Here is a 22,759-nt window from a genome sequence, read left to right on the forward strand (position 1 = left end):
CCATCAAATGTTGAACATGTTTCACAGGCATTTTACAGATCACATTTCTTGTAAATTCTATCCAAACACTCAAATAGAAGGTGCAAACCTTCATCACTATACAACTGATGGGAATCCATCTCACAAAATACTTAATTCCCGATCTTACATCTTGAAGGAAGCAGCAACATCAAGGACAAACATTGCTTGGGACAAAATCCACTCCATACATATATCCATTTCAATTGATAGCCATGGAAAGTAGTAAGTACATTGTCTTTTTTCCCATTTGTTATACAGTTCAGACTCCAAGAAAATTGGAAGGTAATCATTTCCCAACAATTTGTAATTATTTTATCATTTCCCACAAATGGCCACTAGGATTTTAGTTTTTTCTCAGTTTCTAACCTTTATCATTTGGAATCATCCTCTGTGTCATTGTTACACTCTAAAATGCCAAACTGTGATGGATAGAACCAGAGTTAATTTTTACAAACTTTTATATTTATTATTTGCAAAGATACAATATAAAAACATACTCCTCCTCACCCAATCACCACTGTTTCAGTCTGCTCCTTTTTAAAGTGCCACAGGTGAAACCCCACTTAATGCACATCATGTGCAAACAATGAATTATATAATTAATGCACATACTGTCTTTCAAATATAATGTTAAAATGAAGCCCTATCTGCTCTCTCAGATTCCATCATATTAGGTTGAAGAACAACAAAGAGCTATCCACATTGTCTTGGTGAATATTTAACCTTCAATCAACATCTCATGGAAAAAAGATCTGGTCAAATAATTCTTTGTGCGAGCTTACGTGCACCTGACTCTTGTGCCGTTAACACAGTGACCGCACATCAAAACTTCTTCATTGACTATAATGTTTTTAGGAAGTCCTGTGGCCTCGAAAGGTGTGATTATAAATATAAGACTTCTTTTCCCCAGTGTTTGATATAGTCATTGCTCTTTTAAATAGCAGGGTTTGTATCATGCTGAATTCCAACAATCACCAATCAAATACATTTCAACCACATTCCCCATCCAGATTAATTGTGGGGACAGCATTGTTAAAATATCAAGTTTTCTATCTATTCCCCATGAGTGGGAAAAAAATTACTAAACAGTGCTCCTATGAAAAGGCAGCCACCAAGGACACAATTTAATGTTAACAGATCTGCAAGCATCGAGGAGGCAGGTGACAGGTCAAAAACTATTTGTTCTATCAGTAGGCTTTGTCATGGTTCAGGAATTCAAACTCAACTATTAGAATCTCACTTCAGGCTTTCCCAACAACAAGGCTCCAGGTTTGATCATAACCCATACTCTGTGAATGAAGGATCTCTGTTTCAAGGAGACAGTGAGAGTCAGAAAGGACAGAAGAAAGATGCCACTCAACTAAAACAAATAATGGTCTTTCATGGAGTCAATGAAGACTCAGTGGGCCAAATTCCTCCTTTCCACAGTAGGGATTCTATGGTTCTATGGTGTGGCTGGAAGTTAAGTTGGATGTCAGCAGCAGAATTGTGGTGTCCTGCACCAGGATAGTTATTTTTTATTCTTTCATGAGATGTGGACGTCACTGGCTAGGCCAGCATTTTTATTCCCCATCCTTAATTGTCCTTGACAAGGTGGTAGTAAACCACCTCTTAAACTACTGCAGCCCATTTTGTGTAAGTTCATACAAAACGCTGTTAGGGAGGGAGTTCCAAGGTTTTGGACCAGCAACAGTGAAGGAATAGCAATATTGTACCAAGTCAGGATGGAGAGAAACTTGCAGGTGGTGTTCCCATGCAGCTGCTGCCCTTATCCTTCTAGGTAGTACAGCTTGAGGGTTTAGAAGGCTTGGTGCATTTCTGCAACGCATCTTGCAGACTGCATACACTTCTGCCGCTATGCTTCAGTGATGGCAGGAGCGGATGTTGGCAATGGCATTTGGGATGCTAATAAAGTGGGTTGGCTTTGCCCTGGGTGATGTTGAGCCTCTTTTAATGTTGATGGAACTACACTTATCCAGGCAAGTAATGAGTATTCCATCACGCTCTTGACGTGGGCAAGCTTTGAGTGAGTTACTTGCTGCAGAATTCCCAGCCTTTGATCTGCTCTTGTAGCCACAATATAGCAAATCCTATTCAGTGTACGCTCAGCAGTAACCCCCAAGATGTTGATAGTGGAGGATTCAGTTTTGATGGTAATGAATGTAAAGGGATGATGGCTGCACTCTCTCTTGTTGGACATGATGGCACTTGGGTGATGCAATGTTACTTGCCATTTTTAGCCAAAGCCTGAATGTTGTCCATGACTTTCTGCATATGGACCAATGTACCTACAACAGGTAGATTGGTGAGCACAAGGTCAAGTTGTTTTTTTCTCTACTTTGCTGTTCTGATGACTATGACTCGTAATGTTAGCTGATAGATGCTGAGTTTGTTCAGTGCCCTCTGTTCTTGTTTCAAATTCCAGCTTCTGCAATATTTTGCTTTTTTTGATTTTTTCCTCTTGGTACTCTCACCTGCCATAGACCTAGTGTAGCAGCTATGTCATTTCAGACTGGGCCTTAGTGGTACCACCAATCTACTCCTGATGATGGAGACTGAAGTCCCCATCCAGAGACCATTCTGTGCCCTAGCCACCCCCTGTGCTTCCTCCAAGAGGTTTCAACATGGAGGAGTACTGATTTATCACTAACAGAGGACAACAGATGGCAATCAACAGGATGTTTCCTTGTCCATGTTTGACCTGATGTCATAAGCCTCCCTCCAACAGTATACAATTATCGCCATCTCTGGTGGGTCTGCCCTGTCGGTAGGACATGACATGACCAGGGATGGTGACAGTGGTGTCTGGATTGTCCATGTATAGCTATGTCAGGCTGTTGCTTGCTAAAGCCACAGGTATCATACAATGTAGAGGTAATAGGAAGTGGATGAGAAAATCTTTTGTTGCACAAAGGGATTCACTTGAATGTGCAAAGGTGATGTCTATGATGCTGCATTAATGTTTATTTTAATTAATAAACACCTTATTTGAATTCTTCATTCCCCTGGCCTCTACTTTGCTAGATCTGTTATTCAACTTTGGCCTTCAGGTGAATAGCATAATCAGGTTTTATGAGGAAAAATTGTTAATGTGATGATTGCACTGTTGACTGTTGGAATGAATTGTATTTGGTGGGTCTCTAAAGGCAAGGATCTTGCACACTCAGATTAAGAAAAGCATTGCTGAACTAGTCTATGGGCTTTTTCAGACAACTAGGTGAGTGGTTGCAAGCATCATAGTCATATCTCATTCCTACTTCTCTTCCTCCTCTTCCATTTTGGAGAAGGATGTTGATTGTTCTGCACCTTCCTCTTCCTGCAGCATGATTTTGTGCAGGGCACACCAGGTACTAACTATTCTGAAGACCGCTATAGGATGCCTGTTAATCTATTGAGGTACCTGAAAGGTATCTTGAGCAAACCAATGAGTTGTTTTATTACAGCCCTTGTGGCCATGGGCTTGTGTTACATATTTCTTCTGGTTCACTGGCAGAGTTCCTTACGGCACTATTCAGCCATGTTTTCAGACAGTAGCACTCGTCTCCAATGGAGCAACCACTGACACTGTCCAGAGCAGCAAAACTCAATAGGATCACCACAGAATAAAAGAAAATGGCAGCTCCCGAGATATTCAACACGGCCCTCTACAATCAGCTACTGGTGCTCATAAATTATTAAGGGACTGGAATGCTTGTCATATGTGTAATCAATGACTTCCTACATCTGTGGAATTCAGCCGCCACAGTAAAATCCACAGCCCTCTGATTGGCTTCACACATGGTAAGGTTGATGGAAGTGGCAGTCTTGGCAAACAAGACATCAATGACCTGGTATATGCACTTGTGGGCAACTGATGAGATCATGGAGACTTTTACAACAAATCCTTGGAAGAACACAGAAGGATAAAAAATTTCAAGACTGTTGTAATATTAACGTCCATGGGAATTTTGTAGCTCTTGGAAAGGAGATGATCTTCCAAGATACTAGCAATGTACTGCTGCAAAAGCCTGAACCACCTGAGATACTATTGTTCCATTATATTGAGGAAGTTTATCCTCTGGAAGTATACCTTCTGCCATGGGTATCACTACCTTTGAGGTAGGGTACTGTGTCCATCCCCTCTGGATTTGCAGTGGCATATGGCTGCAAAGAAGGCAACTTCTGTTGGTGCTGTTGCTGTTCCTAGTGCTGTTGGATGCAGCTGAAGGTATAGCTCCTGGTAATGCTGGTGTTGTTGCTCCTATTGCTTCTCATCAGAGGTTAATGTTACAGCTGTATAAGTTGCTCTCATGCTACAGTAAACGCTGGGAGCACGAAAACTGAGATGAAGGCAAGTAAATTCCAGGTAGGTTAAACTGCTTCCAAATTATCTTCCAAGCAATGTACTCAGATACTGAGAACAAATCCTTTCAGCATAACTCAAGTCATTAAAGCTGGCTACAAGCTATGTTATTTCACTCTTTAAAAGCTTTCCAGCACCAGTTTCATTTCAGTGAGCTCCCACTGTGCACTCTCACCTTGCAGATCCTGGCCAGTTTGGTAAACCCATACATTGGTTATTAAACTCAGAATGCTATGTTGAATTCTCAATCCATCAACACTGAATATAACTCTGCTATAACTCTGTCCAACTTAAACTGGTTGGGCTTAAACCTAGTGTTGTCAGACTTCTTACTGTGTTTACCCCAGTCCAACGCTGGCATCTCCACATCACAACTTAAACCTGCACAGGATTGTATTGGATTCCCGGACAAGTATTATTTCAGGGCTAGAACTCTTCTCCACTGGCCAAACTCTATCCCTTGGAAATTTAAGTTCTGTTCTAAGAGTCAATGGAAGTTCTATAATTTATTCTCTTACCTTATCAATAACTCTACAAAGTGAACGGCACTGATGAAATTGCATGCCAAGTAAAACAATATTTTTAGCCCCTTACCAGGTCAGCGACTCCTCCAGGTAAAATAGTCTTCACGACAACACCAGTTGTTCTTCCACCTACTATTCCAAATCCCAAACCAGAGCCATCGTTAACCAGCTCAATAGTTTCAACAATCTGCCAATGGACCTGTTGAGATAAAAATAGTCTGCAATGCTTGCGTTTATAACAACTCCATGCCACTGCTTGGAGTACACAAACAAGAATATAAAGTCAGATAACATAGCACCAATCTATCTTAATGAATAAAAACTCACTTATGGAACTAACCACTTTGGATGGAGGGAAATAGTTGACATAACTCATGACATATCAGTCTCAGACATGGAAAGGCAGAGCAGCAGAAATATAAAACATCTAACCTAAGTGATGCAACAACAGTGCTGCAAGCACCATATAATCATATTGTACCACAGCCTCAAATATGAATTGACATTTTTGAGAATATGGTATCTGAAAAAAAAACACAGCCAAAAAATCTGCTGGAGGAGGAAACAGGAAGTGAGTCATAGAGGCAGAGATAAAGAGTTGGTCAATGTTGCAGAAGTGAAAGAAAGTGGCCCTAGCACAGTCAATGACATGTAGAACTCTAAAATCAAAGAGTACACCAAAATTCGGCATCTTCTTATTCGGGCAGTAGCAGGATTGAGTGGTGAATGAAAGATTTCAACCAAGAGGATGGTTTTGGCTTCAGCACTATAAAGCTGAAGAGACCCATTCATGTTGTTACACAAGAGGTTATGATAGTACCAGCATCTTTTGAATTTATAGAAGAGTTGTTACTTTTAGTTAATTACTAATTATTAAGACTATATGCAGCTACAGTTGGATTCTATTAGAATACATATACCCTGTGAACTAGAGAGGACCAAGAAATTACCATTGGTACAAAGGGTGCCGTCTGGAAGAACCTGTTAGAGGTAATATAGTTGCTACAGAAACAGTAGACAGTAGTGTGATTGAGGTACACTGTGGAGAAGAAATACTGAGAACAATATAATGTCAGTGGTGTCAAAGATAAGAAAAAGGTCAAGAAAAAGAGCAAGACTAACAGAATGTTAGTTGTGACATTGACCAGTATGGCCTCAAGTTCTATGTGTGGTGCCACACCAAACCAGAGGATCCTGAATAGGAGCATAATTGTGCTTTTTATAAGAAAGCAAATGTTAGAGTTGAATAGAAGGCATAAAGGTAGGTTAAAAAAGGGGATTACTCATGCTGGCCACCCCAATTTCAATTAAAGCTTACGAAGAAGGTATGGGCAGGATGGTAGCCAATAAATACCATTATCAAACATACATTTCTCAAAATTGGCCCTCATAAAAGACTGCTAATAGATTTAGGAGTATACAGAAGAAAATTATGCCAAAAATATAAAACATTTTGTATGAAAATAAATTGCATTTTACATTTCTGTTGGGGGGGGGGGGTTGCGGTGGGAGGAATTGGTGGGGTGGAGTGAAATAAAAGGCAACCTTCTCTCAGATCATCACCACTGTTTATTTACTCAGTTTCAACAGTTCTTTCCATAGTAACAATATAGTTATTGCAACTTTTTCATCCTTATTTTTATTTTATATAGTATTATACTGAAAACCATTTACAGCAATTAAATCAGAATTATAACAGTTGGACTGACTTGACTCACATATTCCAAATAATCAGTGAAAATGCAACACAATTAGCAGAAAGTTTCTTTCGGAGAATTGGTGTGAACGGATTAATGCAAATATACACAAAAAATTAAAATTACTTCAACAAAAAATTTAGAAAAAAATAAGGAACATGATATATTTCCTATAAGTACTGTTCACTGAAACAGATTAGACCATATACCAACATACACTTATTTCCCATGCCTTAAGCGATTTAAAAGAAACTCTTGCTTTTGATTAAACTTTAGACATGCCATTGACACCTATTCTGACTCTGAAGTATGTTGTACTTACAGTAGAAGAATGGGCAGAGAGTGTACTTGCATCTGAAGGTGTACGTGAAACTGCTGGACTGGATAAATGTGGAATGGATCCTCTGGCAACCACCAACTGGACCTGCTCGGTGGCTTTCTGCAGGATACCAATTGCTTGTTGATGAGTGACCGTCTGGTCTAGAGGCTGTCTGTTGATAGCTAGGATTTGATCTGATTCCTTTAGCTTGCCATCTCTACCAATAGAGCAGAGATGGAATACTTAATTTTATTTATTCCACACCATAGTTTAATAATTTCAGTCTTACTTACTTAACTTGAATAATTTGTTTTCAACAATAACAAAAAAGTATGATTATGAATGTCTGCTCTGACTCATATACTCAAATTCCAATATAAACTAAAATCACTAGCAAGACGGCAAAAAAATACAACTCAACCTGCTCAGCATACAATGAACTCCACACCTTTCAGTAACCAAGTACTCAACAACGTCAATGCTTACAAAAAGAAAATTAACTCAACCACATTTACAACATTTTATTCCACAATATCCACAAAGAGACAAAAAGTTAAAAATGTACTGACAAAATAAATGGAGCAAATTGATGCTTTACAGTAAACTTTATCACATTCATTGTTCAGCAATTCTAATGCCACTTGTATTACAGCCCCACACTGACAAAAACAACACTGAAATGTAAATAGGTTGTTTCTAGAAGTCCCAAAGGAATGACTTTGAAACTCAACAGCAGCAATGATAGAGGATTCTATCATAAGGGGAACAGATAGCTGTTTCTGCAGCCACAGAGATGACACCAGGATGGTACATTGCCTGTCTGGTGCCAGGGTCAAGGACGTCACTGAACGATTGCAGAACATTTTGAAGGGGGAGGATAAACAGTGGAGGGATTGTGGTCCATTTTGGTACCAACAATGTAGGTATGAAAAGGGATAAGGTCCTAAAAGCAGAATATATGAAGCTAGGAAATGAAAAGGCCAGACATTAAGGGTAGTAATCTCAGGATTATGCCCAGTACAACATTCTAGACAGCAGGAAAAAGACAATAGAGTAGATGAATGCATAGCTGGGGAGATGGTGTAGAAGAGAGGGATTCGGATTGGTGGGGTATTGGGACTGATTCTGGGAAAAATGAGAACTGTATGAGCAGGACGAGTAGCTTCTCAGCAGGACTAGGGCCAATATCCTTGCAGGAGTATTTGCTATTTGAGAGGGGCCGGGGGGTGTTAAACTAGAGTGGCAGGGGTATGGGAACCTGAGCAGGGAAACAAAGATAGAGATGAAATCCAGAAAAGTTAAACAGTGAAAGCCAAAGGCAGAAGAAACAAAGAAAAGCACAGGAAACAAGGGTTAGCAGAAAATAAGACCATAGTATAAAATCTGTGTGTAAAAATATTAAAAATTCAAATCAATAGGCATGGATTGAGAATGGGTTAGCAGACAGGAAACAGAATGGGTCTTTTCTGAAATGGCAGGCGCGACTAGTAGAGTCCAGCAGGGATCAATGTTTGGACCCTGCAGGGGTCAGTGCTTGGGCCCTGCAACCCTGCAAGGATCAGTGCTTGAGCTCCACAGCGGTCAGCGTTTAGGCCCCGCTGGGGTCAGAGCTTGGCCCCGAACTATTCACAACATAATCAATGATTTGCTTGAGGAAATAAATGTAATATTTCCAGCTTTGCTGATCACTCAAAACCTGGTGGGAATGTGAGGAGTGAGGAAGATGCTAAGAGGCTTCATGATGATTTAGACAAGTTGAATGAATAGCCAAATACGTGGCAGATGCAGTATAACATGGATAAATATGAAGTCATCCACTGGATAGAGAGAGTAGCAGAATATTATATAAATGGTGATAGACTGAGAAATGTTGATGTACAAATGAACCCAAGTCTCCTTGTACACCAGTCACTGAAAGCAAGCATGCCAGTATAGCAAGCAGTTAGGAAGGCAAATCGTATGTTAGCCTTCATTGCAAAAGAACTTGAGTACAGGAACAAGGATGTCTTACTGCAAATGTACAGTACACCTTGGTGAGGCCAGGCCATTGTGTGCAGTTTTGGTCTCCTTATCTAAAAAAGGTTATATTTGCCATAGGAGGAGTGCAGCGAAAGCTCACCAGACTGATTCCTGGGATGTCAGGATAGAGAGTATCCAATAGACCTGTATTCACTGGAATTTAGAAGAATAGAGTGGTTTGAATTGAAACGTATAAAATTCTGACAAGGCTGGGTGGCCAAAGGAGAACAATAATAATAATGGTAATATCAACTGTGAGGGTATTCTTAAATTGATACTAACTGTAGCATTCTACTTTTAAAGTTTTATTTGATTCCGTATTAGAACTAAGGCTATACGAGTGGGGAACTTTCTTGCCTCCCTATAGCATCTTTCCCGCAGCATAAGGTGCAGTGTTCACAAGCAACAGGACGTTCTCATCCTGCCACTGTAAATGGAATTTCCACTGACTGCATGCCACGCCGCAACAGTAGTGCACCATCAGTGGGACGAGAAGATCCTTGCGGCTTGAACAGCCGGAATGTTCCAGCATTTTTTGTTTTGTTTTATTGTCATTAATGTTGTGAAATACTTATCCACTCTGAAGTGTATTACAAATGAAATAGTTCTGTAATAAACTTGTAAATAAGTTGAGAGACTGCTGTGTATTCCATGGAGACATGGCTCACTCCTGCTTCACCATGTACCCTACAACCAGAGAGCTTCTCAATCCACCGACTATTCAGTGGCCTCAGGCAAGGCTAGGGGAGATGGGGTCTGCCTTCCATTCAACAACTCTTGGTACCTAGGCATTGCAACACTGATGAATGTCTGCTCTCTGGACCTAGAATACCTGACACTAAAATGCTGCCCCTACTATTTTCTATGGGATTTCACCTCTGTTATTCTGACAGCAATTTACATACCACCCTGTGCGGGCTTGAAGACCAAGCTAGACAAAATGTACGCCACCACAAATAGCCTCAATTCGAACATCCCAACGCCTTGTTCATCGTGGCTGGAAATATCAACCAGGCCAAGCTCAAGAGCATTCTACCAATATGCTACAACATACCTCCTGTTCCAGCATAGCCAAACATCCGAGACCACTGCTCCACAAATACACATGCCTACCGCTCTATCGCTCACCCACACTTTGGCAAATCAGACCATGAGGCTGCGCCCCTGCTCCCGGCTTACAAGCAAAAACTGAAACGGGATAATCCGTTGGTGCAATGTTGGTCTAAGGAATCAAATGATTGAGTATGAGACTGCTTCGATCCAGTGAATTGGTCAATATTTAAAAACTCAGTGACTAACCTGAACGAGTACACCACTACAGTAACTAACTTCATTAGTAAATGTAGAAGACTGTGTGCTAAAGAGGCAAATCCATGTGTTTCTCAACCAGAAACCTGAATGAACAAGGATATCCATGGTTGCTGATGTCCAGTTCTGAGGAGTTCAGGTCAGGTGACCCTGATCTATACAAGAAAGCCAGATATGATCCATCAAGGATGCCAAAAAATAGTACCTGGGGTCCTAGGATAGCCACACGGACTCCCACTAATTATGGCAAGATCTGCAAGACATAACAGGCTGCAAGATAAAGGCATATAGAATCACTGGCACCAATAATACCCTCCCCAATGAGCTCAACACATTCTATGCCCATTTTGAACAAGTGGTCAGCGAATGTATGCCTTCCACCCCATAAGCTTCAGCCGAACCCTTATCCGGAGTCACCATCACAGACGTCAGATCAGCCTTCTCAAAAATCAACCCACAAAAAGTGACAAGACTGGATGGGGTCCCCAGAAGACCACTCAGATGCCCTGTGGACCAGCTGGCAGGGGTTTTCACGGACATCTTTAACCACTCTTTACATCAATGTGAGGTCCCTATCTGCTTCAAGAAAACAACTATCATCCCTGTACCAAAGAAAAGCCAGTGTGCCTTAATGACCAATGTCTGGTGGCTCTGACATCCATCATTATGAAGTGCTTTGAAAGATTAGTCATCGCACGAATCAATTCCGGCCTCCCAGATTGCCTGGATCCACTAGAGTTTGTCTATCACAATAGGTTCACAGCAGATGGCATCTCCCTGGTTCTATACTCAACTCTGGAACACCTGGACAATACACTTATGTCAGATTCCTATTTATTGACTAAAGCTCAGCCTTCATCACCGTTATCCGTACAAAAATCATCTCCAAATTCTGTGGCTTGGAGCTTAGCTCCTCCTTCTGCGACTGGATCCTAGACTTCTTAACCCACAGACGTAATCAGTAAGGATAGGTAATGACATCTCCTCAAAACCGGTTCCCAAAAAGTTGTGTCCTCAGCCACTTACTATACTTCTTACACATCGATGACTGTGTGTGGCCAAATTCCCCTCCACAGCCCACCAGCACCTCTACTTTCTCAGGAGACTAAGGAAACTTGACAGGTCCACCATGACTTTAACTAACTTTTACAGATGCACCATAGAAAACATTCTTTCTAGTTGTATCACAACTTGATATGGTTCCTGCTCGGTACAAGATCGCAAGAAATTACAAAGGGTAATAATGAGTGAAGCCCAGCCCATCATTCAAACCAACTTCCCATCCATTGACTCTGCCTACATTTCTTGCTGCCTCAGAAAAGCAGCCAGCATAATCCCCAGAAATATACTCTTCCACCTTCGTCCATCGGGAAAAGTCTGAGGTCACATACCAACTGACTAAAGAACAGCTTCTTCCCTGCTGCCCTAAACTCTGAGGGTGATTGTTGAGGGAGTGCTGCTGATCTAAGGTAGGCTACACTTGGGGCAAAGTTAATATCCACTTCAGCTTAACAGAATGGCAGGATAGCAATGGAGTTTTGGATGAGCTCAAGATTATATTGGGCAGCAGGTGGAAGGCCTGCCAAAAAAACAATGTTACGGAGGTGAAAGCCTTTGTGAAGGAGTGGATAAGTGTTTGACAGCTCATCTGGGAGTCAAACTAAATGACTTCAAATAATTGCCAGGGCGTGGATGGGATCAACGGTTAGAATTTGTGCTGGAGTGCAAAGGTGGTGACTTTGGTCTGACCGATATTTAGTTGGAGGAAATTGCTGTCATCCACCACTGGATGTCAGATAAAAGTGTGAGAAATCAGAGACAATGGAGGAGCTGTGACAGATGATGATCAAGCTAGGTGCCACCAATGATGAAAGAAAGCACAAGGAGTTTAAATGGAGGCTAAAATCAGCAAGTGTGAAAAATTGCTTGGTGCGGAGACTGGAAGTGAAAAGAAGTAAAGGTATCTCAGTGAGAAGCTGTGGTACTTGGATAGAGAGTTGGGAATGAGAATTTCTAATGAGAGGCAAGAGAGGTAAAATAAGATGATCAAGGGGAAAAGGTGTCAGAGGAATACGAGGCAGGCAAAGATGTGATCTGGTGATGAGTCCAGCGCTACTGTGGCAGTTTAGGCCAGTGAGGTGGTGGAGGATATATAGTCATGGCTATTATACTGATACAATCATTCACAATAAGCTAATGAATGGCAGAGTCCGTTAACAAGTGAATGGGCATTCTGAAAGAAGAGTATGACTGTGATGACCAATTCACGGGATCAGAATTTAGAAACAAGTGGGAGGAAACGTAGATTGGGAAGGCTGCCAACCTCATTCTCAGCCTGTCAACCTATTCCAACCCCAACCCCTTCCCCTCCCCCAGCAAGGGTACATGGATGGAGGACAGCAAGATCAGCCAGAGGCCAAAGAGTCTTTTAAGGTATTGGGTTACTTAACATATAAGGAAGTAGCTGAGTGCCACAATGGGTCGTTCAGGAGAAGCAAATAGAGGCAGCCAAGGAAGCTGTAGATTTATCCAAGGGAGACAGGAATGGGGCAGCAGCAGGCAAGTGGAAATGTTAAGGAATGTTGAAGGTCTGGGGTAGAGCTTTGAGAAGGCAGAGTGTACAAGAACAGGGAAAGTAAAGGAAAGAGGATAGAACAGCTAAAGGGAAAAGCAGGAAAAAATGGTGGAGGGAAGGAAAAAAAAGAAGTCTTGGACTGAGGTCCAGGGAGGAGCCAAACTGCACACGCATATGGATACAAGTAAATTTGTGTTAAATTATCATGCTTACACAATAAGATTGGGATAGATGTTTCCTGTTATTAACACTAATGTTACCTTAGTGTAGCAATCTGCAATTTAATTGAGCATCTACCCAATTTACGCAACCATCACATAGCAATAAGTGTCATGCTCCTTCATTACTTACTTGCATCCTCATACAATTGGCTTTCCTCTCCCTTAAGTTTTGTTTTTTATCCCCTGCTCCTCAACCTTGAAAAGATTGAGGGGGCAATTCTCCCAAAAAAATTTTAAGTGCTAAACTCGCAGCAAAAATGATGCAAGTCACAATTGTTTTTTCAGTGGGAATTCAAACTTGAATCTCCTACACTCTGTGCAATGCAGAGGTCACAATCATGAATATCATTAAAAGCTCGGGGGGGGCAGGGCCCATTCATGCTGGAGTCTGACAGTTCCGGACCTCTGCACTTGCACAGTGGCCCCAGGCTGTCAGCTTGCAGTTTGACAATTTCACCCTATATCAATTAGTCCTGATACAGCTGACCCCTGATTCTGACACTATGACACTGAGTTCCAGACTCTCCAGCCAGGAGAAACATGAAACATCCAGTCCCTTAAGAATCTTACACTTCAATGAGATAACCTCTCATTCATCTGAACGTAGTAATAAGCCTAAACCTGCATGTAATGTTCATCTTTTTCAGATTTGACCAACCCTATACTTGAAGTCTCACAAAATCTAGACTTTATTCTCTAAAACAGTTGCCTCATTAAGTGAAGAAACTAAGGCTGACACCACAAAAAAATACACGGCGAATATACATCTTAAGTACTATTTCAATGCTTTAAACCAGAGCAAGTTGCTACAGTCAACTGAACAACGCTGAAAGTAACAATAAGAATGATAAAAATCGATCATTAAAGTAAAAGCAATTCAAGACTAAGTATTTCAGGAATTTCAGGGGCAGAACAGTGGCACAGTAGCTAGCACTGCTGCCTCACTGTGTCAGGGACCCAGATTCAATTCTGACCTTGGATCATTGTCTATGTGGAGTTTGCATGTTCTCCCCCTGTCTGCTTTGGTTTCTTCCAGGTGCTCTGATTTCTTCCCACACTCCAAAGTTGTGCAGGTTAGGTTGGTTGGCCGTGCAAAATTGCCCTTTAGTGTCAGAGGACTAGCAGGATAAAATGCAGAATTACGGGAATACAGCCTGGGTGGGACTGTTGTTGGTGCAGACTCCATGGGCTGAAGAGTCTCCTTCTGCACTGTAGGGATTCTATAATAAGCGTTCAGAATAATGAACTAATATTCCAAATATTGAATACCACATAAAAGTGATGCCTCTCTAAAAATTAGGCACCTAAAACATCACAGGTAATTTCTCGAATGACTTTAATCTCAGCCAAATCACTCCAACAGTATATGGAAAAATGGAAAGTAAGGAAAGTCATTTCATTATTAATAATTGCAGTCATTTTTGAATTATTTTCATGTTCAATCTCACATTTCTGTTTCCACGGTCAGTATTTGAAACCCTGGTTATGAGTCTTCCGCTTCTTCAGTAATTTTTGGCATCTTACCAAAAACTGCATTAAGTCTCAATCAATTTGGTTCCTGAATGTTTGACCATCTTTTAATTTTTCAGTTAAGCCCTATGGAATTCCTTCAGAGAAAGGATTAGAGGCACAGAACAAAGTTAAAAGATCTCTGAAGGAAAATGAAAAAATTGGAATATATATTTCACTATCAATACAAAAAGAGTTATAGAAAACAGGTTTAAGTATTTATAACTTGTAAAACACCAAAACAGAAGATCACTGGTATTCCAGTTAGATCATTCGGATGGTTATTCTGCAAATTTGACAAGCATTCGAGTGGCATTTTTTTGAGAGCTAGTAGTCAGTAGGTATGATATACATATGGGGAAAAGCAATCTAATGTCAAAGTCAATCTCTTAAATATTCTTACCTTGCTGACACACTGCCCTCTTGGATTTCCTGGACAAAGATCCCCAATTCTCCCTTATGTTCACTTTTCAGTCCTACAACACTGAATCCCAAACCATCAGCGGCAGGTTTCATCAGGTTTATGTATTCAATAGAACGGCCCTAGTGGGATGGAGATTCTGGTCATTATTAGCAGAAATATCTTTTCTACCATGCAGAAATTTATCTCCAAATCAAAATTTCTTCAAAACAGATATGTCCATCTATATTTTAAATATGCTAATGGTAAAGCACTTTCAGCTGTGGGAAAGTATGCCAGTTTGGGCACGTTCAGGTCAACCTAATGCATGGAGCAAGTTTGAACAAGTTACATAGTAGAATGCATCAGGAAGTGAACTGATACTTGAAAAAGGCAGGAAAACAGAATCACCCAACATGTAAAAGATTTACAACTTGATTTAAAAAGATGAGAGGATACTTAATAGTGAAATTGCTTACAATAGTCTCTTCTTTTCCTTCCAGATTTTGAGGTCAGCTAACACAAGACAATAGTAATAAAAAGAAATCGCTAGTTCAATATGAAACAAAAACTTGATTAACGGGGAAAACTATTTGGTCAGTAAATGCATGAACATTTGAAAAGTTGTTATATTGAAGAAAATTAATGTCATTAAATATCTAATAATTACACGAAATATCACAATGAATCATCCTCTTACATGAGCCATTTTTCTCAAAGTCAGCTCAAATTCTTCATTAGACTGCTTGCCATTAACATGAGGAGAGCCAGGCTGCACTGCAATTTCATGTTCAATTTCTTGACTTCCATTTTGTTGAGCTATCATGTACGATTCATTTAATGGCGATGAAACAGAAGTAACAAGTAAACCAGACGCTTGAGAAAGATCAACGCTTGGAATTATGGCAGATGGCATGATATTCACCTATTTAACAAAAAGTACAAATGTCACAAAGGTAACTGGACAAATGGCAGCAGCCATTGTGTACAAATTCAAAAATCCCACAATATCCTGGCTCAAAAACCAAAAATACACATAGTTCAAAAATGCCTTGATATTTTTACACTTGGCACACAAATGTGTGCATTATTGGGCAGAGCTTCCAATCATGAATACCAAAGCTCACCTGTGTATGGTAAACAAAGCTCCACTGCCCATTACAGCCATAGCTGCAATTATTAATGTAATAATCTAAAAAAAATTAGTTAATATTTTGTTAAATTACATTCAGAGTTTTGTGTGTCTACTTGCTTTTCACCTCCCAAATCAAAAGCTAACAATTAAATATCTATAAAATTATGATTTTTAAAAAATGATTTCTGGTCCTAGAAGACCTAGGTTCAGAATGCACCATGTTAGCATGGTGCAACAGCCTGGATTGTAAACAGGCAACCGTAAAGGCAAGAGTATGATAAATTCATATCTTGTATCATATCTTATATCAAATGCTCCAAATTCCTACATCATCACCAACAGGACAGACTGACCAAGAGTGACCCTGAGAGTCCTCAGCCAGAATTCTCCCAACCCGCCCACCACTGGAATTTTAATGCGGACAATATGAAACCCCATTGACAGTTGGGCGGTAATTTCTGGCTTTTAGCACAGCACAGCTGGAGAATTCCACACCTCAACTCTGAACCAAGAGTTCTCATGGCATATGGTTAGTTCCTCTCTTGTTGGAAATGGTCATGAGTTGGCACTCGTATAGAACAAACATTATTTGCTGCTCACCAACCCAGCTCGAATGTTGTCTATGCATGCTGGCATGCATGCTTTATTACCTGCAGAGCTCAGAATGTATCTAAACACTGTGCAATTATTAGTGAGCATTTCATTTGTGATGTCAGGGAACAGATCAGAAACTCCAAGGTACGTCATTAAGTTAGATGAGACCCAACTATTTTTGATTTTGGCATTAGTGAGAGGATAAGATGTTGCAATCCAGGTGTGGTTCTATTGATCCACCAGGAAGCTTCTATTAAAACAAACTTTATTTAAAAATGCGGTTTAACTATAACAAAAAGAACAACAAACATGACAAAACAGAATCCTTAACTACTAGTCTATCTCTATTAGTTTCAATTTAAGCAATATTCCTCATGAATGTAAACTCCTCTTCAAAATCAGGTAGCAGACAACAGGCTGTGTTGGTATGCAGGCTGCTAGTCCTCAAACCTCCGGAACACCCCGAGAGAAAGATACTTACGTTCTAGGTAGGGGACCAAGAAACATGACACACATACATTTCTTAAAGGTGCAGTATCATCACGGTGATCTTATGATGGGAGGGAAGGTCAATAATAAAGCAGCTGAAGATGGTGGCCATGGAATATTGCTCTGAGGAATGCCTGAAGTGATATTTTGGGGTCAGATAGTTATAGTTTTTGGAGACTAATTATCTTCTTTTATTCCAGTATTGTAACTAGTGGAGAGTATTTCTCCTTGTTCCCTTTGACTTCTATTTTGCTGGGGCTTCTGGATGTCACAAAGTTAAATGCTTTTTGATAGCAAGACAGTCACTCTCATTTTATCTCTCAAATGCAGCAGTTTTGTCCATTTTTTGATCATGAGGTCTGGATGTTGAGTAATCCTGGTGGAATCCAATCTGGGCATCAATGAGCAGATTATCACCAAGAATGTGATGCTTGATAATATTGCCAATCACACTTTGCTATCGATGGGGATTAAGCTGATGGGATCTTAACTATCAAGACTTAATTTGTTCCGCTTTTCGTAGACAAAACATAGCTTGGCAATTTTCCACATTGCCAGGTAAATGCCGGTGTTGAAGCTGTACCTGAAAAACTTGACTAGAAGCGTGGTAAGTTCTGGAATGCAGACTTTTAGCAATAAAGCCAAAATCAATAGGTTTTTATCTAGTGCGCTCAGCCATTTCTTGCATCACAAACCCAAAAGGTACTTCACTGTCTGTGAAGCATTGTAAGATTCCATGAGCTCATAAAAAGCACTATATAAACGGAAGTTTATCTTTCTTTGACGTGACATTGAGTGAATCCAATTAGATGGAGTCTGACATCTGTGATGATGCGGATATCAGGGAGAAGATAAGATAAATCATCCACTCACCATTTCTAGTTGAAGAGATGGTTGCAACCATTTCTGCCTTGTCTTTTGCATTCATGCTCCAGGCTCTGCTATCACAGAGGACAGAGATGTTCATGCAGCCTCTTCCTCCCATTAATTGTTTAATACTCCACTACCATTCATGGTTGGATATGGCAGGACTGCAGAACTTTGAGCTGATCTGTCGCTATGCAGTCACTTACCCTTGTGTGGAGTAAATCAAATGGCTGAACACTAGGTTTTTGTGACAGTGAACATCTTAGAAGCGGGGTGAAAAGAATTATCAATTTGGCACTGAGGATAACTGAAAATGATTGAGCCCAGTCGTTTGCACTTACATGCATGACTCAGTTACATTGAGGATGGGGGTGTTCATGGATCCTCCTCCTCCACGCATTAGTTGTTTAACTTTTCACTACCATTCAATATTGTCTATGGCAGGACTTCAGATCTGATCCCTTGATTGTAGGATCACTTGGATCTGTCCACAGCACATTGAAGAAGGGGGCAGGCAGTAAAGATTGTGCATGTTAGGCTGTACTTAATAATTTAAAGATTAATTGCTGTTCATCAGATTTATACACAACTAATATGGTATATTGTACTATAATATAGTAACTTCATGAATTTCATAGGAGCTGGACAACAACTAACAAGCTGGGAATTTTATTTCTAAACACAAATCATTATGAAGAGTTATAGTACACTCCCGCTCATCGTTCCAATTATTTTCTGGGTATGTTCTTTAAAATTCTCAAGTCACACTTCACAGAACAGAATGTGCAGCAATGCCAAGAACAGCAATTACCAAGTGACATTCAACTCATCAAAAATACTGCCTGGAACGTATCTTATGTTTAACAGCTTGCACTGTTTAATTAAAAGGAATTCCATTTGGATTGTAAACTAAATTCTTTGCATCACTCACCAAGATAGAAATGTCTACCTCATTGTTTAACTATTAACTCAGGAGGACAACAAAGTCTAAGCATAACAAACAGGATATTATTAGTTCCTCCTTCTTCCTCTTCCAAATATCTGTCATGTCCACAAGGACAAATAAAAAGAGAATGATCTTAAGTTGCACTATTCAATTAGATCATACCTGAGCTGCCCCTCAACTTAATTTGCCCATCTTTGGTCCATATTCCTTGGGAATCCTTAATTAACAAAAACCACTGTCACCAGTTCTGAAACTGTCAGTTCACCCAGCGGTCACAAATGGGATTAGGAATTGGAGACAGAGCTCCAGTTTTCTAAAGTCCTTTGATTAAAATATGCTTTCTTATGTCACTCTAAGCTGATTTTTCTCTAATTTTAAGGTTATTTCCTTTGCTTCTCCAAGCAGAAGTCATGATTTTTCTGAATCCAGTCTAGCAAATCCCTTTATCAATTTGAAGATTTTTTTGGAAGAATACCCAGAGACATAGAGATAGGATGGGGGGTTAGAGTAGCGATAGAAGACCAATCATGATCTTAGCTAGGGGCTGAGTAATATCAAGGGATCATACAGTCTACATCTGTGCTTATTTATGTTAGTTAGATTGCTCTTCACTATTCTTAACTCAAAGTAACGCACATCAAATTCAAAGAACCTGCCCTCAAATACTAACATTTTCATGACCTGGTACCAAGCTGGCAATAACAGCAATCGTCAAGGCATTTGACAGTCAAAACAATCCTCAACTAGTCCATGAAGCTGGTGTTTAATATATTTTGTTGCATGTTTTCACATCTGTTAAAATGGTCATTTTTTGAAAAGTCACTAAGGTGTGCCACATAACTTGGAAATGTAGTCAACGCTAAGGGTAGTAACAGACTGCAAATGAACACTGACATAGTGTAATGGATAGTCACACAGCAGATAAAATTTAATGCAGAGAAGGAAGACTTCACTGTCTGTGAAGCATTGTGAGTTACTCTGAGGTCACAAAAAGCACTATATAAATGGAAGTTTCTCTTTTTGATGTGACATTTTGCCATAAACCTGTGTCCACTTTACCCCTTTTACCACTGGAAATAGTTTCTTATTTACTATATTAAATCCTTCATAATTTTGATCACTTCCATGAAATACCCCTTTAAACCTCTCCACGAAAGGAGAATGACCCCAGTTTCTCTAACTGCTCCACACAACAGGGATCATGTATTCCTGACACCTTCCTAGAAATCTCATTTACGTTCTGAAAGGTCAGAGTGAAGGTGAAAAAATAAATTCCCCCCAGCAGCAGTTAAAATAAGAATCAAACAAAACAAAGCAAATGAAAAATAATTCCATACATCTTACAAGAGACAAGCCACTTTTTGTTTTGTTCTCAAATTTGTCGCATTGTATTTCATTATTTTCCACTTTTCAATGTGGATCCAAGTATTATTGATTTTCTTTTGCACACAGGCAAAATGTTATCACTGGAACATTTCATGAACTGTCACAATATAAAAATTTTGGAAACTAATTTTGAAAAATGTAACCAAAATCAACTGGGGATGGTACAGTAAACAGTGGAAATGTGGGCTATTGCAGCAATCTCAAGTTACACGAAAAGGTTTACACAGTAACCATAAGCAAACAAACCATGACCTTTCAGTTATACAAGTGGTATAGAAAGTGATAAAGTGATTGCTTATCTGAATCACTCAACAATAATTAAATAATGATCACAGAACCAACAGAAACTCATCAAATGGTAGCCCAATGCAAGTTAAGAGAAATATTGGATAAAACTAAATATGGGAGAAGAAATAAATACACTGTCCATCTGAGATTTTTACCCATCTGGGAATTTTTTTTTGTTAGAATCGGTCAGTAACAGGTCTGACATTTTGTTTTGTGCCATAAATTCCTATGATTCTACTGTTTTTCATGAATGGCCTTTAGATAAAGATTTATCATGTTCACCATAAACTGGTTCTTGCTAACTGTGTATTTTACCTAAACAGGCTGCTGCCAAACTGGCTCTACATTCCCTCTTCATTAGAGTATTTGTGGTGGGATTGGAATTCTGCTTTGCATGGAGATGCATCTCTGATCAAACTTTAGTGTCACTTACATTTTGATGGATGAACAAACTTTTTTTTATTCATTCAAGGGATGTGACATTTGCTGGCTATGCCAGCATTTATTGCCTCTCCCAAACTGCCCTTAAGAAGGTGGGATGAGCTGCCTTCTTGAACTGCTGCAATCTGTGTGGTGAAGGTGCACCAACAGTGCTGGTAAGGAGAGAGTTCCCGGATTTTGACCCAGCAATAGTGAAGGAACGATGATATATTTCCAAGTCAGGATGTTGAGTGGTTTGGAAGGGAACGGCCAGGTGGTGGTGTTCCCGTGCATCTACTGCCCTTGTCCTTCTAGATGGTAGTAGTTGTGGGTTTGACAGGTGCCATCTAAGGAACATAACAAATTAGGAATATAAACTGTTCGATCCCTAGAGCTTGCTCCAGCATTTGATAATATCATGGCTGATCTACATGCAGCCTCAACTCTTCTTTCCTAACTAACCCTTCAACTCTTTTATCTCACTCAGCCTTAAAAATTTTCAACAGGAATTACAAGCAAAAATGGCAGCAGCAGATCTTTTGAGGCTTCTCATAATGGGAGAGGATGTATGGGATTATTTTTTATTTGCTTTGTTTCGGTTGATTCTTATTTTAACTGTTGCTGGGAGGAATTTATTTTTTCACCTTCATTCTGACTCTCAGAATGTAAATGATATTTCTAGGAGGGTATCAGAGATACATGATTCCTGTTGTGCGGAGAGATTAGAGAAAGTGGGGTCATTCTCCTTTCATGGAGAGATAGGGGTATTTCATGCAGGTATTCAAAATTATGAAGGATTTAATACAGTAAATAAGAAACTATTTCCAGTGGTAAAAAGGGATAAAGTGGACATTGGTTTATGGCAAAATGTCACATTAAAAAAAGAAACTTCCATTTATATAGTGCTTTTTGTGACCTCAGGGTATCTCACAATGCTTTACAGACAGTGAAATCTCCCTACTCTGCGTTAAATTTTATCTGCTGTGTGACTACCCATTACACTATATCAGTGTTCATTTGAAGTGTGTTACTGACCTTATTGTTTTCTACATTTCCAAATTATGCGGCACACCTTAGTGACTTTTTAAAAAATTACCATTTTAACAGATGCCATACATGGTCCTGAAGAGAGGCTTTCTTTAATTTTGCTAATTCACCAGTGCATTTCATAATGCCGTGCTTTGTTCATCTTTTCCCATGCACCCTGAAAAATGTCCTCTACTCCTCAGCTGACTCCAGAAAGCTGGAAGTCTGAACCCGTCAACACTTGCATCCAGGATTCAAACATGCAAATGCTGAAAAATGTACTGGGAGAATTTAATGCCCTCATTCACAACTGTTTACATGCAGCTATCTACAAATTAATGGATACTCCATTGTGCAATGCATACACATGACCACTAGGAAATAGCAGGAGCAACACAGATGCAGAGACACAGGGCCCAATTTTACCATTTTCATTCAAAGTGTTGAATCTGGGCGTAATGCAGATCCGACTTGGAGATCTGCTTTCAGGTGCTCCCATGCACACTCAGCCTGAAAAAAAAAATCACCAGTTCCATTCACACTGTGGGCGGGGCTTAGCACAGCCAAAACAATCTGAACTGCGCATGCACAGTTAGAAAAAAAATTGAAAAAGCGCGCCGGTGTCAGATCATTCCCAGACCGCAAAAAGCAGAGAAAGCAGCCCAGGACTGAA

At 39.9% G+C, this 22,759-nt stretch overlaps 1 protein-coding gene across 12 annotated transcripts in view; it reads right to left on the reverse strand.

The window, feature by feature from the left end:
• Positions 1-22,759, reverse strand: part of mpdz (multiple PDZ domain crumbs cell polarity complex component) — a 266,727-nt gene that overhangs the window by 205,492 nt on the left and 38,476 nt on the right. For all 12 annotated transcript variants that reach the window (XM_080188518.1, XM_080188525.1, XM_080188521.1 and 9 more), the window contains exons 4-7: positions 15,636-15,860; positions 14,939-15,078; positions 6,907-7,120; positions 4,958-5,086 (exon numbers count right to left, since the gene is read on the reverse strand). In XM_080188518.1, coding sequence (XP_080044644.1) covers positions 4,958-5,086; positions 6,907-7,120; positions 14,939-15,078; positions 15,636-15,860 — 708 coding nt within the window. The remainder of the gene's footprint in view (positions 1-4,957; positions 5,087-6,906; positions 7,121-14,938; positions 15,079-15,635; positions 15,861-22,759) is intronic.

Source organism: Carcharhinus amblyrhynchos, chromosome 5, assembly GCF_965287045.1.
Source record: "Carcharhinus amblyrhynchos chromosome 5, sCarAmb.v2.hapA, whole genome shotgun sequence".
In the NCBI taxonomy this organism is placed as follows: domain Eukaryota; kingdom Metazoa; phylum Chordata; class Chondrichthyes; order Carcharhiniformes; family Carcharhinidae; genus Carcharhinus; species Carcharhinus amblyrhynchos.